Raw genomic sequence first — 16715 nt, 5'->3', positions numbered from 1 at the left:
CACACTGAGCAGATACAGGATTAGAATCGTATATGTTTAATGCATAAAATATGAATTCCCCAAAAGTATTTTTTACAAAAAAACCTTTTTTTTTCAGAAAACCATTTACAGACGAATCAGAGACTCGAGGCATGTTGGAGCAAATAGTGCAGGGGAGCCAGGGGCCGAGGGGGTCAAAGGTTAAGGGTCACGCTTCTGGGCTTGACTGCTGTGGCAACAGAGCAGCAGCTACTGCCAGAGGTCATGGCAATCCTGCTCGCATCAGTGTGATCTGTGCAGCAACCTTAATCAATCCATACTAAATACATCTGAGCAATAGATGTCTAGACAGACACACACACACACGTTCATTCAGACAAACCCCTTAACAGGCAAGTACAGATACCACACAAACAGCCAATTCTTTCGTCATCCTTTGATCCCCTTAGAACAGAGTGAGTGCTGAGGAAATTGTTTATTCCATCTTTGCTCCAGGGTAGATCGCACCTCTGGCTTTTTTTTTGGGGAGGGGGGGGCTTCTGTGTGTGTGTTTGGATTTTAGATGGGATTTCTGAGCATCTCAGAACCTCAGGTCCTCCAGACCGCTCCTCCACTTTTGTTACACACTGAAAAAACCAACGCAAGAAATACCGACATATTCTACTTCAAACATTCTAACTATTCACTCCTGAAGGATCACAATGTGTTTCCCTACAACTACAGAGGGAGCGAGTTGAGATTTGAGAGATAGAGATGCTCCACCAGAGCAAAGGGGAGGGGGAAACCTAGTATGAAAACCCTCCTTCAGTGCCCTCTCCAGACTAACTCTACATAAGGCAGAGAGACAGCGGCCCACCCAGAGATGAAGCTGGTGGAGACAGACGTGAGTCTTTGCATGGCAGAGACAAGTTAGTGGAATGACTGTTGAGTCACGTGGCCTAAGAGCTTGACATGTAATGCATGTAATACAAGAGTAGTTCTAACGTGTGTGTGTGTGTGTGTGTGTGTGTGTGGGTGGAGAGGAGATATAGCTACAAGTCAAGAAGGCACAAGTGTAAGCACATATGTGTGATGGCCTTGCCCTTCCACCACCCGTATGCTGGGGGGCAGCAGAGTGCACGTGAGCGATGAGAGAAGCACCTGCTAGAGATAGAAGAAGAGTTATACACTAACCCAGTTATACACTAAGCCACATAGGGAAGGAGAACAGGGGTGAAGGACAGAAAAACTAAACTTAAATGACAGGCAGCCCTATTGCAGTACCAAGGGAGGGAATATTTCGCCTTCTCTAGGAGTGGTTGCTTGGTAACTGGGTTGGTGTGTATGTGGGTTGACTGAGGCACAGTGGGGCAGGTCTAGGAGTGAGGGGGGCAAGTGGTAGCGACAGCCTGGGGGGGTGGGGGGGGTAGATTATGCTCCTCAGCTCCGGGTTACTCCAGCTCCACGAGAAGGTCGCCCTCGCCAACGGTCTCCCCAGCTTTACAGTGTACACTCTTCACCTGTTTAACACACACCAACACAAAGACATGAGAAAGGTGGGTTAGACACAAGGAAGTGTATGCGTAGTGTCTGTGTGTGTGTGTGTATGTATGTGTGTGTGTGTCAGTGATAAGTTTGGTAATGTCTACTGACCTTAGCTGTCCTTGCAGCGGTCATGCTGTTTTGCATCTTCATGGCTTCAATGACACAGATCTCCTGACCTCCGGCCACCTGTGTGAGACACACACACACACACACACACACACACACACGATAAATCCTGTTAAACAAACTTCTCATTACCCCTTTCAGAACTTTTTTCGAACTCTATGCACGGAAATACCTGCATTATTCTGTAACTGTAACATTACTCCGTGCGCTCTATTTTGCCATTAACCCAGTCCCACCCAAACTGTGGAATATTCTAGAACCGGTTTCCCTCTTCCTCCACCACCATTACTGCCAACATACCCCAAAGTCTCTCAGCACATCGCCCCCTACAGGATACTGGAACCTTTAAACCAGAGCCGAGACTACTGGAGTTCAGCTCCCATTCATCAGTGAGGAGACCCATTAAAAGATCTGGCTCTATGAACATATTTAGGTGTATGAAGGGAGTCATGGGTCTCTGAGCAGATTCATGAGCGTATCAATGACCCTACCATAATGTGTGGTAAGTAGGATGAAGCCGCACTGTTAAGAAAAAATTATATCCGGATTAAAAAGCGCTAAAAGCCTGACTTACTGGAAGCAGAAACAGAGAGAGAGAGAGAGAGAGAGAGAGAGAGAGAGAGAGAGAGAGAGAGAGAAAGAAAATCTGTAGAATGAGATAGAGACAGAGAGACAAAGATAGAGAGAGACTGAAGAGCAACGAGAAGATAAGAGAAAAACAGGGGGGGAGAGAGAGAGAATCTGTGAAATGAGAGAGAGACAGACTGAAGAACAAGAGAAAGAAGAGAGGGAGAGGGAGAGAGAGAGAATCCTGGAGGAGGACAGGAGCACAGACGTGGTGGTGTTAGCTGGAGCCAGCCGTCTGGTGTATAATGCATGAGGCATTAGCACTCCGGCCAGGCCATGACATCATGTGGCCATCAGCTGACAGCCAGGGCCAGACCTCAGGCCGGACATGTGTCAGCACCACTCACCAGAGCGGACCTCACACACCTCACCACCCAGCCAGGAGCCAGCAGCACAGACCAGTATGTTTGGTTCACTTCTCTGGTGTTGTATATAAAGAGGCATAGTCTTGAAAACACTCTACAATCCTATGAATGTGTTTACTTAGAGAGAAAAGGCTGTCTCTGTGTGTGTGTGTGTGTGTGTGTGTGTGTGTGTGTGTGTGTGTGTATATTTCTGTGAGTTTGTTTATTTGTTTGTGGTGTGAGAGCGACAACATAGCTGGGTGTTAAGAGATGGCTTGATCTCTGTGTGCGTGTGCGTGCACGTGTGGTGTGAAAAGAAAAAAGTGGTTGAGTGTTGGCTCAATTTCTGTGAGTCTATTACCGTGTCTCCTGGCTTGACAGACACTGCCACCACGGTTCCAGGCATGGGGGAGCGCAGGATGCTGCTGGTGTCTTCTGGAACCTTCTCAGGCATGTGCTTACTGAGTGCCGCCGCCAGCTTACTCACCACGCGCAGCTTAAACTGCAGGGGAGAGAGGGACATCATTTTTTTTAATTGTTATTTCTTTCTTTTATTTCCGTATCTCTCCGTCATGCCCTGCCAAGGGACAACGGATGAAAACTAGCTAACCTAGCTAATTCTGGTGCATTTACATTTTTTGAGGGGGAATGTTTATTAATGTACACTGTCCCTTTTCAAATAAACGCATAAACAGACAGAGTTCACACACAAACACACTAAGCTCTGTCAGTCACACAAATATGGCTTAATATACACATCACTGCGTTAATGGCACTTAACATAAAATCTCTTAACTTAACACAATCCTAATCATCATGTCACCACCAAAACTGTACGAAATACGTTACAATGAATATATACAGCTAAAAATTGCAGAAGAGCAAGAGAGAAGTTAGTGTATACATACATACATACATACATACATACATACATACATACATACACTATAACCTGCACATTATTGACTAAAGCAGTCAAAGAAACAACATACATGTTACCTTCACACACATAAATCCAATATATACCCAATATATATATATATACACACACATATAGCTTTACTGTTAACACCAGACAGACAGACACCGCGCGCGCACACACACACAAACAGGCAAACACACATCCACACACACACTGTATCCTAGTTTCTCATGTCCCAGGAGTCTCACTCACTCCCAATCATCTTAAGACCTCGGTGAAGAGCCCGTCCTTCTAAAAGTCCCTGGAGGATGTCTACCAGGTCCATTAGACAGAGAGAGAGACTTCATCTTCATCATCATCATCATCTCCTCACTGAAAACCCACAGGCCTCTGTCCTCCTCCTCCTCTAAGAGGCTGTTCTCATGTCTCCCACATATACTTACACATTCATATTCAGGCTTACTTCTACACTGCTGTATGTCAACAGCACCATCACCCCATCACTGTGCTCCTACTCTAGTCTAACATACTTCTCACCACCTGGTTTTTAGGTGTTGTGTTATTTATTGCAGTATTGTCCTGTGCATGTATGCGTGTGTGTGTGGGGTCAGACTACATTCTGTGAAGTAAGACCATCCTCAGCAGCATGGCGAGACCGCATCCTCTTCCATGTCTGCTGGAGTCTCTACTGCACTAAGTCTTAGTGGTGACGTGCCCCCATTTCTGCAATGTTACGTGGATGGGATGACAATGGATGAGACCTAGCTTGACTCTACTTGACAGGGGGAACTGACTCAGCCTTTACCCCCAGTGGACAGGAGAGGGCAGTAAAGGGCAGACCCTCAAATCACCCGGCTTTAACTTGGCACTGTAACTGCAGGGGCTGAGGAGATCACTGAAATGGAAAGACTTATTCAAGGGATAAATATAGCAGTCATAGGGGTTTGTTGTCAGAGGGTTTTATTTTCAGCCAGTTAAGTTTTATTCTTATGGCTTTATATTGATCATTTCTCAGATGCCACAGGCCGACTTTTTTCTTTATTTCTCCAACTTCAAAATAACCACTTGGTTATGGTCTAGGCTCTCACCAGACCGCTGCCTGGCAACTGGCAAAACCTCTTCCAGTGAGCAGAGAGAAAGATACGCCAAAGGAGAGGTGGTGAGTCAGAAGGAAGAAGATGAAAAGGAGAAAGAACTGAGAGAGAAAAATACTGCTTTAAAACGAAAGCCAAACCTGACATTTGGGGAGTAATATTAATAATAAAAATAAAAACCAAACAGAAATCCATCATTTCTGCACCAAGCTGTTTTTTCCCCTCTACACTCTGTGGCAGGCCAGTGGGGGGTCCCTGTCCTTGACAAAGCCCTGTCCAGAATTGCCACCCTGAGAGATCACAGAGCCTTTCCCTACGGTGGCCTGTAGGGTATATTTAGAGCCGGGGAAACAGGAAAGTCAGAGGGGACAAAAGGGTGAAGTAAGACTCGGGCCGTTAATCATGGATTTGGGGCAGTAAAGCGGACGCTTGGGAAGGAAAAGGACATTCTTTCCAGGAATTTCTCCCTGGAGTGCCGGCATCATCCTGGTTACATCAGGTCACACAATTAGGGCAGAGGGGTCGCAACCTCACAACAGGCCAGATGACAGAGCCGACAAGGTCACACACACACACACACACACACACACACACACACACACACACACACACACACACACACACACACACACACACACACACACACACACACGCACACTTAGGCAGACTTTAAAAGACTACAAAGTCAGGTTGGCTGCAAACTCACGTACCCTCACAAACAGATTTAGGTGCTTGGCTTCTTACAAATCATATGTAATTGCACATTTATGTTAATTATACAATTTCCTTTGAGGGCACCCATATCCAACCACGAATATGAAGCCAGATACCTCCAAGGCTCAACTGAGTACAGTACAGCCTGAGATTGTTGGGAGGGTTGGCTGGACAGGCCAGACACTAACCACTACAGCAACTTCACCACACACAGCCAGAAGAGGGATGCACACTCTTCCCTTCTATAAAATACTACTGCATAATGCTCTTCTACCATACACTTCCTTTGGACAACTACTCCACATGTACAATTACAGTTATTGCTTGCTAGTGCCACAAAGGTCCAATATTTCTGCCTAATATACTACCTATTAAACACTCCACACTGGAGTGCTGGGTCGTCGGCATCCCTCTATAACCCACTGAGATTCAGGTTCACATGCACGGACTTGTGGCCTTCGCCCCTACTTGCAGCAGGAAAGCCTCCTCTGTAGAGGCTGCCAGAGGGGGGGGGGGGCACAGAAGCACTCAGCACCCCACAGGGGCTCCAGCTGAAGCAGCGGGTCAACAGGACACAGATGGATGAGAGTGAGCGAGCGCCTGACTCTATATATATACACATACACACACACACACACACACACACACACACACACACACACACACACACACACACACACACACACACACACACACACACACACACACACACACACACACACACACACACACACACACACACACAGGTGAATACCCACCACACTAACACTTTAAAACCTTAAGAGTGAGCCTGCTGGGGATGAATTTAGAGGGCTTGGTGTTGGTGGTGGGGGTGTGGGGTTCAGGAGGGCTGGGGAGGGCTGGGGAGGCTTGTGAGACAAAGGGGGGGTCTTTGATCAGCATCCACCCTGTAGGGCTAGAGTGTGTCCTCTGCTAAATACATCACTTCCTGTTTCCCTCCCCATGATTATCCTGTGCTGTTTGTTTGTTTGTGTAAATGGATGAGACAGAGAAGCAGGGGGGCAGGCTGAATGAATGAACATCAATTATGAGACAGTAGAAAATACATACAGTGCACGTGTACAGCAGGGTTTGTTTACCAGTGGCACATCATGCCGTGTGTGTGTGTGTGTGTGTGTGTGTGTGTGTGTGTGTGTGTGTGTGTGAGTGTATGTGATCATTCAGCTCTGATACAGAGTAGCAAAAAGCATGTTGAGAAACAGGATACATGGCCCACTGCCAAACACAATACAACATCCATCACACACCATGGGGTACACATGGATGCACTCAGACAAAGACCCCATCTCACACACACACACACGCACACACACACACACACGCACACACACACGCACACACACACACGCACACACACACACACAGCAGCTGGACGCTTGCCAGGTTATGAAAGGGGCTTTTCCTCCTCTGTTCACTCCCATGAGCAGCGGAGGAGGAGCAGCTGCATGCGAGTAGGAGGAGAAGTGTGAGGACAGGAGGAGCTGGAGACTCACCGTGGTACCCAGATACTGCAGGCTGATATCTCCAGCAGCACTACGAGAGAGACACTGAGAGCGGAGGAGGAGAGGAGAGAAGAGGAGGAAAAGGACATAGAGGAAGGGATGGTGGAGGAGAAAAGGACAGGAGATGGGAGATGAAAGAGGAGGGGACAGTGATGAGGAGGGAAAAGGAAAGGAGGAGATAAAGGGAGATAGAAATTACTTGAAATGTAATCCATGTGTTTCACACATATGCTACATATACGTATGTGATAAAGGCGCTAAATGGGTACACGTGTGCATATATCTGAATATGAGCTTATCTGTATATCAGCTTATAACATATGGTAAAACTGTCCTATGTGAGGGCAAGTCGACAGTGGTACATATATCAGAATATATGTGTGTGTGTGTGTGTGTGTGTGTGTGTGCCTGACGCATGGTTCTATATCTGCGCACATACCTGTAGAGTCCTGTGTGTGCCATTCACTGTGACATTCAACAGAGCTGAGGCGAGATTCCAGTCCCCACACACCTCCAGCTTCTCCCCGTCGACCTCCACCTTCACACAAACCACAACAGAATTAGCTCACTAAGAGTCCATTACTTTCCATTATCAACTTGATCTAAGTCCAGAGGTTTTCTGAGAGGTTGTTCTCAGGAGTAAGCAGCGTGTGTGTGTGTGTGTGTGTGTGTATGTGTGTGTGTGTGTGTGTAATGGATGGAGATGGAGTGGAGAGTGGAAGAGGCTGAGAGTGAGACTCCAGCAGTGAAACCAGACGAGTACTGCAAGCCACTGAGGGAGCTCTGGCCTTTGACACGCTGCCACTTGTGTAAACATGCTTGGGAATGGACACCAGCTTTGACACACACACACAGATCAGGTGTGGCCCCCTGCACTGCCTAAAAAACACTTGTACCCCAGAGTCGAGAGAGCACAGGTGTCCAAACGCCCGAGCAGGGAGTGACGACAGACAGACACATACAGACTGTCAGAGAGAAAGGGGTGAGAGGGAAAGGAATGGGGGAGGGAGAGAGAGAGAGAGAGAGAGAGAGAGAGAGAGAGAGAGAGAGAGAAAGAAAGAGAGGTGCTGAAATGACTCTTCCTTTACTGTCCGTCTCAACCAGAGGATCAGAGACAACCCAACATCTTAAAGGGTCGTTGGGGTCATGAGTGTGTGTTCCCAAACAGTTTGAAATGGCCAAACTCCTACAGAAGCAACAGCAGGATATTGTGCTGTCAGTGTGTGTGCGTGCATATATTAAAACACTGGGAGGACAAGGGCTGTTTTAACTAGCTAGTACAGAAGCACATGTTTTAAGTGTGTGTGTGTGTGTGTGTGTGTGTGTAGACTCTCACTGTGTAAGCAGAGCCCGACCGAGTCACACCAAGCATGTGTGCCCCCTTGTCCAACTCCACACAAAGTTCCCAGCTCCTCCGCTCCTGTTGGGTGTTGGACACCCTGAAACAAACAAACACACACACACACACACACACACACACACAGAATTAGAAACATTCAGCCATCTTAGGACAACAGGACATCCATCCAAACAGGAAGCCTCCATTTATAAACACACAAACACACGCACACACACACAAATTAACAGATAAAACACACAGAGGCGCCTCTGTACGTCACATGACCTGGATCAGCCAAACCATTTCATGATGTTCAATCTCAAACCTTCTCACTCTGAACGGACATCTGGTCATGCTGACTGGATCAAGGGAAACATTTAATCTTTGCTTCCTCAGTTTCCCTGATCTCTTCTTAGGTCATGATCACATGAGGTGTCAACGTTGTGTTTAGATTACAAGCAGATTCAGTCCCAAAATGTTGCTATTTCTTCCAGCATTAGTCGACATCTAAATTCAGTTGCATTCTGGGCAATGACTCAGCCATACTTTCAATTGTGAGGGCAACAGCTCCAACACAGGTAGCATTTTAATGTGACGTGAGAAAACAGACCGTAGGTTTAATTCACTTGAATCCTGTTTTGATCCTTTGAGCAAAGGGGCTATTATTGAGATATTTCTGCCCCCTTACCCCACCCCACCCCACCCCACAGTGGATCTAGGGGACAGATGAGGGGAGAGAAGAGGGGATAGGTGGGAGAAGGAGAGAAAGAGAGAGGTGTTTGGACAGATGGCAGATGATCTTGAGGCGCTGAGTGAAAGCTACTGCTCTGAGGAGTTCTCGCACAGGAGCATCCTCAAAGTGTAATCTCACACACACACACACACACACACACACACACACACACACACAGACACACACACACACACACACACACACACACACACACACACACACACAGAGAAAGCATAGAAAGACGCTCTCTGCTCACATCGAACATACACACACTTAAAAAAAATACTGGTGAAGAGAGGAGCCAGAGGAATTTGACTCACTAAAGAGGCAGCAAGAGAGAGGGAGGAAGGGAGAAAGACTGTGAGAGGGCAAGAATGAGAGAAAAAGGGAGAGAATGAGAGAGAGAGGGAGAGAATGAGTGAGCACGACCAAAGTACCGCCTGAGCGGGAAGAGAACGCTTCCACGCGGGATATAAAAGCACGTGTGGCAGAGGAGATGAGACGCAGAGGATTATAGATTTTGTGCATGGACACATTCACAGCCCTCCCTTCCCCTCCCCTCATTTCAGGAAACATCACTAGCTTCTGATATTGTGATCAACCCTGCCAGGATTTGTATGCCAGCTCATGTTCTGATACTCTCTTGTTCACATTCAGGGACAATACAGATTAAATCAAAACATTGGTTAGAGATTGAGGTACATAGATCCACTCGACCAGTGGGGGGCAGTAGAGAACCCAACCGTCTGCCTCATATGGGCAACAGGCAGAAGGCAATAAGTCACAAGAACAAACAGCAGAAGAAACAGTAGGAGAAACAGACAGCTCTTAGGTACACAAACACTCTCACCGCACAGCTGAGATAACAGAGTAGGATGTTTAGAGAGGGACTGCAGAAGTGAGGCAAGTAATCCCTCTGCTGTGGTAGCACAAAATGGCACTAAGCCTTGGGTAATGGAAATGTGGTTCCCAATGTGTGTGCAGTTTTTTGTCCCACAACTTATAATTGTTACCAACATGCTGCTCTTGATGCTCCAACATGATGCTTCTTGAGTTGGTTGAGAAAATGATGGTTGAAGTAAATAATGTAACAAATAACAGAAGAGAACAAACAATCATTCATTCATTCGTTCATTCGTTCATTCGTTCATTTTTAGGTTTCTTTTGTGGACGCATCTTCTGGTGCGTGGCTCACCTGAGATCTCCCAGGAACTTTTGTGAGCGGAGCTGCGCTGCCACAGAGAGCGCGGCAGCCGTAGCTAGGAGCTCCCGTCGCTCGGGGGCTGTCAGCGGGTGACCTTTGAACCCTTCGGGGTACACCTCCGGCAGGAAGTTGGTGCTGATGTCGCCGGAGATGAAGCGCGGGTGAACGATGATCTCCCGCAGGAGTGGAATGTTATGGGTCACACCTGGAGAGAGAGAGAGAGAGAGATAGGGGGGGGGGGGGGGGGGGGGAGTATGAAGACAAGAGAGGGAGAATGTGTGTTATGAGGCGAGGTATGACCGAGTTAGTTATCCCAAGCATGTCAAAACTGTATATGTGTATTACTTGTGTGAATTGTGTGTGTACGAGAGTGGATGAGCATTTGTGTATGCATGTGAGCCTTCGCAAGCACACCTCTGATTACATAATTATCCAGTGCGTTCTCCATTTTCTTCAAGGCCTCAGCTCGCGTTTTGCCATATGTCACAAGCTGAAGAGAGGGCAGGAGAAATTGAGAAAGAGATATAAACGGAAGAGGAGGAGATGAAGACGTGACTAGAACCAAATACAAGAGGACTGCTGATACAAGTAGTCCTCACGCTCAACTCTTCTGTATCCTACTGCTCACAATGATGGATCTACACCCCACAAAACAGTAAGAGACGAACCAACCTTTGAGATCATGGGGTCATAATAGATGCTGATGTCACTTCCTTCTTCAATGCCACTGTCAACTCGAACCTGTGCAGAAGAACAGGAGGTTCAGAAGGTTAAATATTGGGGAAATCCCATCTTGGAGGGTGCTTAAAGCTGCAAACCATTAGCCATTTATGCATTTGCCATCGCCATACTGTTGATAGCTGGAGATGTTGATGTTGATATTTTGGTTTCGAAATGACAGTTAAGTGCACCCACCACATGATCTACTTCTTCAAAGGGTTGAATAACTGCTCTGATCTTGAGTAGTCCTCCAGGACCAGAACAGCTTTAATTTATTCTGTTGAAAAATAAAACTGCTTGTGGAGTCCTAATGGATTCTCTACAGCCTTTGGGCAGATCCCAAAAATGTTTTTTTATTATTTATTTATTTATTTTTAATTTCTTATATATTTATTTTCCTAAACTGCCTCCAAGGGCGTCTATTGGTCACACAAAAACAACTCTGCATGCATTCCATTCTGGCACTCAAAACATCACAAGAAGGAACACAATAATGTGCCAATTTCAAGTTATACAGCCTGCCAAACCATAACACAGGAACACCAAATCCATCCCTCAGTATAACAGTGAGTTACAGAGCTGTCCTTCAGGATGTGATGTTAACCTTATTTGTGTATGTGTGTGTTTCTTTCTGAAGACAAGGCTTTTTGCTGCACACAAGCTAATAGACGTCCTATAGATAGTAACCCGTAGACATGGCTGATGGAGCTGCCTGCAGATTCAGTGGGAATTGACTGCACTTCCTCTATTGATCCACAATGCAGTCATCATCTCTTATGGCAGTCAGGGTCACACACACACACACACACACACACACACACACACACACACACAAAATCGCTTGAAGTTGTAGGGTCCACACACACACACTTGAAACAATCGCTTGAAGCCTGTGATGTTCACATAATATGAAGTTTTTATCATGTCATAGGTGCTGAGAGAGTCAGGTATAGGCTCTCAGGCACATTCTATATGAAGGCTGGAGATAATATAATCTGGTTTATGATACGATTACCATATCCGACTGAATTAAATAGTGATGGGACAAAATTAGTGATAATTTAGGCCTACACATTGGGGTGCTGTTGCTTTAAATAGGTATGCTCCCGGGTTGTAGGGTGACACACAAAAGGGGAGGTTGTCTTTTCTCATTGTGGTGTGTTGTATGGAGAAGTGGTGGCAAGCTAGAGTTTTCAAAACCTATAACCTATGCAGCTAAAAGTCCATATTTGTACAAACAAGTTGTTTTGTTTTCTACGTATGATTATTATTTAAATAGCGAGCTTTCTCTGGACCGTTCGAAATCCGAGGTTTAGGATTACCGACACACAAAAGATCCCCTTCAGCTCAAAGAGCTGTGAGAAGTGCTGTATTCCTTTTTGTTCCTGTTTTTGTTCACGTTGCAATGTATTGCTATTTTTGAGGAGGATTGTTTTTTTGGATTACGTTTACGCAAGGGATTTTTCTTGATTACTAAAAGAATTCGAGGAAGCAGACCAACACTGCAGTCTGTCGTGCCTCTGGGTTCACTTTATGTTGTATGTGTATGAAATACAGATCATTTTTTTGTTGCTTAAATAACCCCACTGAATTAGCACTGACAGTACATGTACTGTATTTGTTTAAGAAATGTGTTTCTGTTATGTTTTAGCCCTCAAAACGCTAATACAGATCTCCTGATTTTAAGTTCTAACAGCCAATCTAAAACAAGTTATTTTTTTATAAAAATAGAATTTGTTATAAGCTGTAGGGGTGCGCACACACACATACGCTCATCGGAGTCGGTCAACACTGCCCTACATTAAGATGCATCATCAGTGGAAAACCAGCCACAAACGAAGACTATAAAAAAAAAGAATTAAAACAGACTATGATGTTTCCAAGTAAGTGAGTGAGTGAGTGAGTGAGTGAGTGAGGGTGTAAACACACGTGAGCAGCACTCACATTGGGCAGGTTCACAGGCTCCTGGTACTGAGAGAGTCGCCCAATAGAGGGCAGCCCAAATGACTTGTATGGGTCCTGAGGAGGGACAAAAGACAGGAAACATTAAGCCACATATAAAAGCACACAGGAAACAGAGGTCAGAGCAACCTTACTGCCCCTGGCACTCGCCTAATTACCCCCCCCAGGTTAACGAGGGACCCCATCCCTTCTCTCCTCACCCCACTCCCTCTATTCATCTTCTCCCTCCCCCTCCTCAACAGCTAGTAAACAACCATAATTTCCTCTTCCTTGGAACATTCAAAAAATCTGAATCACATTAAAATATATAAATAATTATATATTCAAGGAACACCGGGTTGAGGTATGTGAGTGTGTGTGTATTTAGCATCACAGCATACACTCGAATGACTCTAACCCACTCTAGCAGTTACAGGAAAAGAGTGTGTGTTTAGGTGCGTGTGTAGTGCATTCAATAACTCTGCATACTACACACTCAATGGCCATAACACTGGGTCTATGTACAGACGTGTGTGTGTGTGTGTGTGTGTGTGTGTGTGTGTGTGTGTGTGTGTCTACTTTTGATAACCACACCACTGGGTACACACAGGAAACAAACAAACAAACTGACATGTTTGTTCGGTGGATTGTGTTCAGTACCTCAATGTGACTCAGGCACATATTGGCCCAGCCGCTTCATTTACAAGAAACGTGTGCTTGTTTGGGGTGTGTGTGTACTTGTTTTGCTCTGTGTATTGATTTCAGTAGCTCAGTGTAGACTCTGCTCTTGATGGCCCAGCCACTGGGTATATATAGAACCTTGTGTGTGTGTGTGTGTGTGTGTGTGTGTGTGCTGTAATCAGTACCTCGGCGTACACTCGGCTCTCGATGGCCCATCCGTTGATGGGGACATCCTCCTGCTTGTGCTTTAGTGGGTAACCCTTGGCGACGTGGATCATCTGCTGCACCAGGTCCAGACCAGTGATGCACTCTGTGATGGGGTGCTCCACCTGAGGAGGATGGGAGGGGGTACACCATCAGCAGCAGCATTCACTGCCTCCACACACAGCAGAACCACCATGAACCACCTCTATCACTCCATTACCAGAGTCTCACTCGCCACATCCAAGGCTCTCAGTGTTAAAGAAATCATCATCATCATCATCATCATCATCATCATGCAAACTTCACAGACATTTTGAACACAAACCAACCCAGGTTCTTCAGAACCCTGAACAGCTAGTCCCTGTCTTTACCTGTTCAGTCTGTTCTGAAATCTGGTTCAATCCGCCAGCCTACTTTTAAGAACTCCTAAGCCTTTAGCATCTACCAGCCTCCACCCCAGTACACCTCCATAAAGGGCACCCAGAGACAGCTGCTACTGGGTCGTTCCTGTGACTGGAAACCCCTGAAGCGGGCCTTCTGTGGGCCTGGCGCGCTCTCTCTCTCTCTCTCTTTTTCTCTCTCTTTTTCTCTCTCTCTCTCCCTCCCTCCCTCCCTCTCTCTTTCTCTTTCCCTCTCTCTCTCTTTCTCTCTCTCTCTCTCTTTCTCTATCTCTAATCCCTCTCTCTCTAGTCCCTCTACTCCCTCTCTCCTTCTTTCCCTCTCCCTCTCTCTCTCCCGCTGCTTTCTGGGAAGTCTACCCTAATGAGCTCCTGTGCTGGGCTGCTTTCATCTCTGCTGATGACCAGCTCTCCTGGCCCAGCTGTCTCTTCCCTCCCTCTTTCTCTGTCCCTCCATCTCTCCCTCTCTGCACCAGTGCCATGAAGCCTTTTATGAGCGCCTGTTGAAATGCCGCCTCCAGCCATGCCACAGCCTGAGCGTCTGTCTGTCTCTCTCTCTCTTCATGGCTCTGTCTGTTCCGGTTCTGTTGTTTTTGTCTGTCTCTGTTTATTTCTGTCCCTCGTATCTCGCACTGCTCCACTGTCCAACATATGTTTGCCGTCGTTGTTCGACTGACCACTCAACTCAGATCTCAGAGTCTCTTTTTGCATGTGCATTTCCCGCCTCAGCGTATATTCTAACCATCCGGTCTTCTTTCCTGTTTGCCACAAACCAGCATGAGCCTTTTCTATTTCAGCCAATCACAGTGAACGGCACATCATATCCTAATCAAATAGGACCAAAGAGATTGGCACCAGTAATATATCTGACCTTCTGGAGTCAGAACCGAGCAGAGATCACCTGAGTTCACCCAAACATATACACACAAATGCATGACACAAGGCTGCCTTAGTGGGCATCTCTGCCTCCTGCAGACAATTGTCCTGGAGCCAATATTATAAGCAAGCTTAGGCTAAGGAAAGCTCCTTTAGCAAAGCTTGCCTTGATCATATGCTAAACCCTGTTATTAGGACATCTGATAGAACCTGACACCAAATCAGCTGGAAGAAGAGCACACTATTTTATACAAGATCAGCAGATCTCTTTTGTTTTGTTGCTCTGAAGATCTGGCATGAAAGCAAGCACACCTCCATTAGATGCACAGTTCAAATGTTCACATCCATTACTCAAGCTCAAAATATCATAGATATTTTTTTAATCAACACAGGATGATCTAGAGGGGTACTCTTTCCCCACCTGCAGTCGGGTGTTCATCTCAAGGAAGTAGAAGTTCTTCGTGGAGTCCACCAGGAACTCCACTGTGCCGGCTGAGGAGTACTTCACAGCCTTGGCCAGAGACACCGCCTGCTCCCCCATGGCCCGGCGCGTCTCGGGGTCCAGAAACGTACTGTCAGAAAGGGAGTTCGCTCAATAAGCATCCTGTGCTGTAAATATACTTACATTTGTTTACAAAGAAAAAAAACATTCTAAAAATGAATAAATTCAATGATATAAGATTTGACTTGGCTGAGGTAGGACAGCTGACAGTCTAATTCTTTTGGAATATGCTTGTTGGCCAGAAGGAGGCCCATGTTGGGGCATTTTTTGAGTTAAAGACTGTATCAAATGGTCCAGCGGCAAAGGTGTGTAAGGAAATTATATTTCATATTGAAAACTGACTGAAGGACTATAGAACTGATTAAGACTGCTTCGGACATCTTAGGGCTGGATTTCGCAATCCTTCAGGTTCAGATCTAGCATCCAAACCACTGGGCTAAATAGGTGAACCCACTTCCTAAAGCATCCTATCAGACATCCATGTGCAGCAGAAGGGGAGAAGGAAGGAAGGGAGAGAGGGAGGGAGGAAGATCATCTGGCGAAAGAGCATATGAGAGGAAGAGGTAGAAAAAGTGAGAGGGGAAATAGAGCAGAGATGTTCAGACCTGGGCGCCTCCTCCACCACCTTCTGGTTCCTCCTCTGGATGGAGCACTCCCTCTCATTCAACCACAGAGCGTTCCCGTGCTTATCCGCCAGAACCTGCCAATCAGAGGCCCACAAACGTCACACAACAGCCAATCAGCGACACACAAACGTCTCACAACAACCAGTCAACACTAGCACAAACATAGCCACATGACATGAAGTTTTGCACAGAGCCACAAGGTAAAGACAGAATCACATACGCATACAATTCAGTAATAAGTCATTCCCATTGGCTGTCTGGTGACACTGGTGGGAGGAGTCTGGGGCCTCACCTGGATCTCGATGTGTCTTGGGTTATCAATGTACTTCTCAATGAGGAGACGGTCGTCCCCGAAGCTCGACGCAGCCTCCTGTGAGGAGAAGCGAAAGCCTTCCCTGCAGGAGCATGAGACAGAGACAGGATGAAGACCGAGAGAGAGAGAAAGGAGGAGTAAAAGAGAGAAAACATACAAACAAAATCAAATATTTGCCAGAAACTTCAACTTACTAGTTAATACAAATAAATTAAAATTGAAAAAGAAACAAAAAAAACAAACACATATCAGTGTCTTGCACATACAGTATAACACAGATGTTTGTGCCCCTGTGCAATATCACTTCACTGTCAAATGATTCAAA

General features: G+C 46.2%; 1 protein-coding gene across 2 annotated transcripts in view; it reads right to left on the bottom strand.

Annotated features, from left to right (window-relative positions):
- The window catches only part of pcca (propionyl-CoA carboxylase subunit alpha), a 40726-nt gene that overhangs the window by 9798 nt on the left and 14213 nt on the right, over positions 1 to 16715 (bottom strand). Inside the window, exons 10-23 of one of the 2 annotated variants that reach the window (XR_004162692.1) lie at positions 16370 to 16472; positions 16057 to 16151; positions 15371 to 15521; positions 13657 to 13800; positions 12794 to 12868; positions 10802 to 10870; positions 10544 to 10619; positions 10121 to 10334; positions 8190 to 8292; positions 7293 to 7391; positions 6845 to 6898; positions 2962 to 3102; positions 1612 to 1689; positions 964 to 1478 (exon numbers count right to left, since the gene is read on the bottom strand). Coding sequence is in view for 1 of the 2 variants with exons in the window: in XM_012840738.2 (XP_012696192.2) it covers positions 1410 to 1478; positions 1612 to 1689; positions 2962 to 3102; positions 6845 to 6898; positions 7293 to 7391; positions 8190 to 8292; positions 10121 to 10334; positions 10544 to 10619; positions 10802 to 10870; positions 12794 to 12868; positions 13657 to 13800; positions 15371 to 15521; positions 16057 to 16151; positions 16370 to 16472 (1471 nt within the window). In the remaining variant the exon portion in view is untranslated. Of the gene's footprint in view, positions 1 to 15; positions 1479 to 1611; positions 1690 to 2961; positions 3103 to 6844; positions 6899 to 7292; positions 7392 to 8189; positions 8293 to 10120; positions 10335 to 10543; positions 10620 to 10801; positions 10871 to 12793; positions 12869 to 13656; positions 13801 to 15370; positions 15522 to 16056; positions 16152 to 16369; positions 16473 to 16715 lie in introns of those variants that run through there. The other variant, XM_012840738.2, reaches the window with a different exon arrangement.

This window comes from Clupea harengus, chromosome 21, assembly GCF_900700415.2.
Source record: "Clupea harengus chromosome 21, Ch_v2.0.2, whole genome shotgun sequence".
Lineage (NCBI taxonomy): Eukaryota > Metazoa > Chordata > Actinopteri > Clupeiformes > Clupeidae > Clupea > Clupea harengus.
Note: the sequence above shows the minus strand (reverse complement) of the source record. Positions and strands in the feature narration are given on the sequence as shown.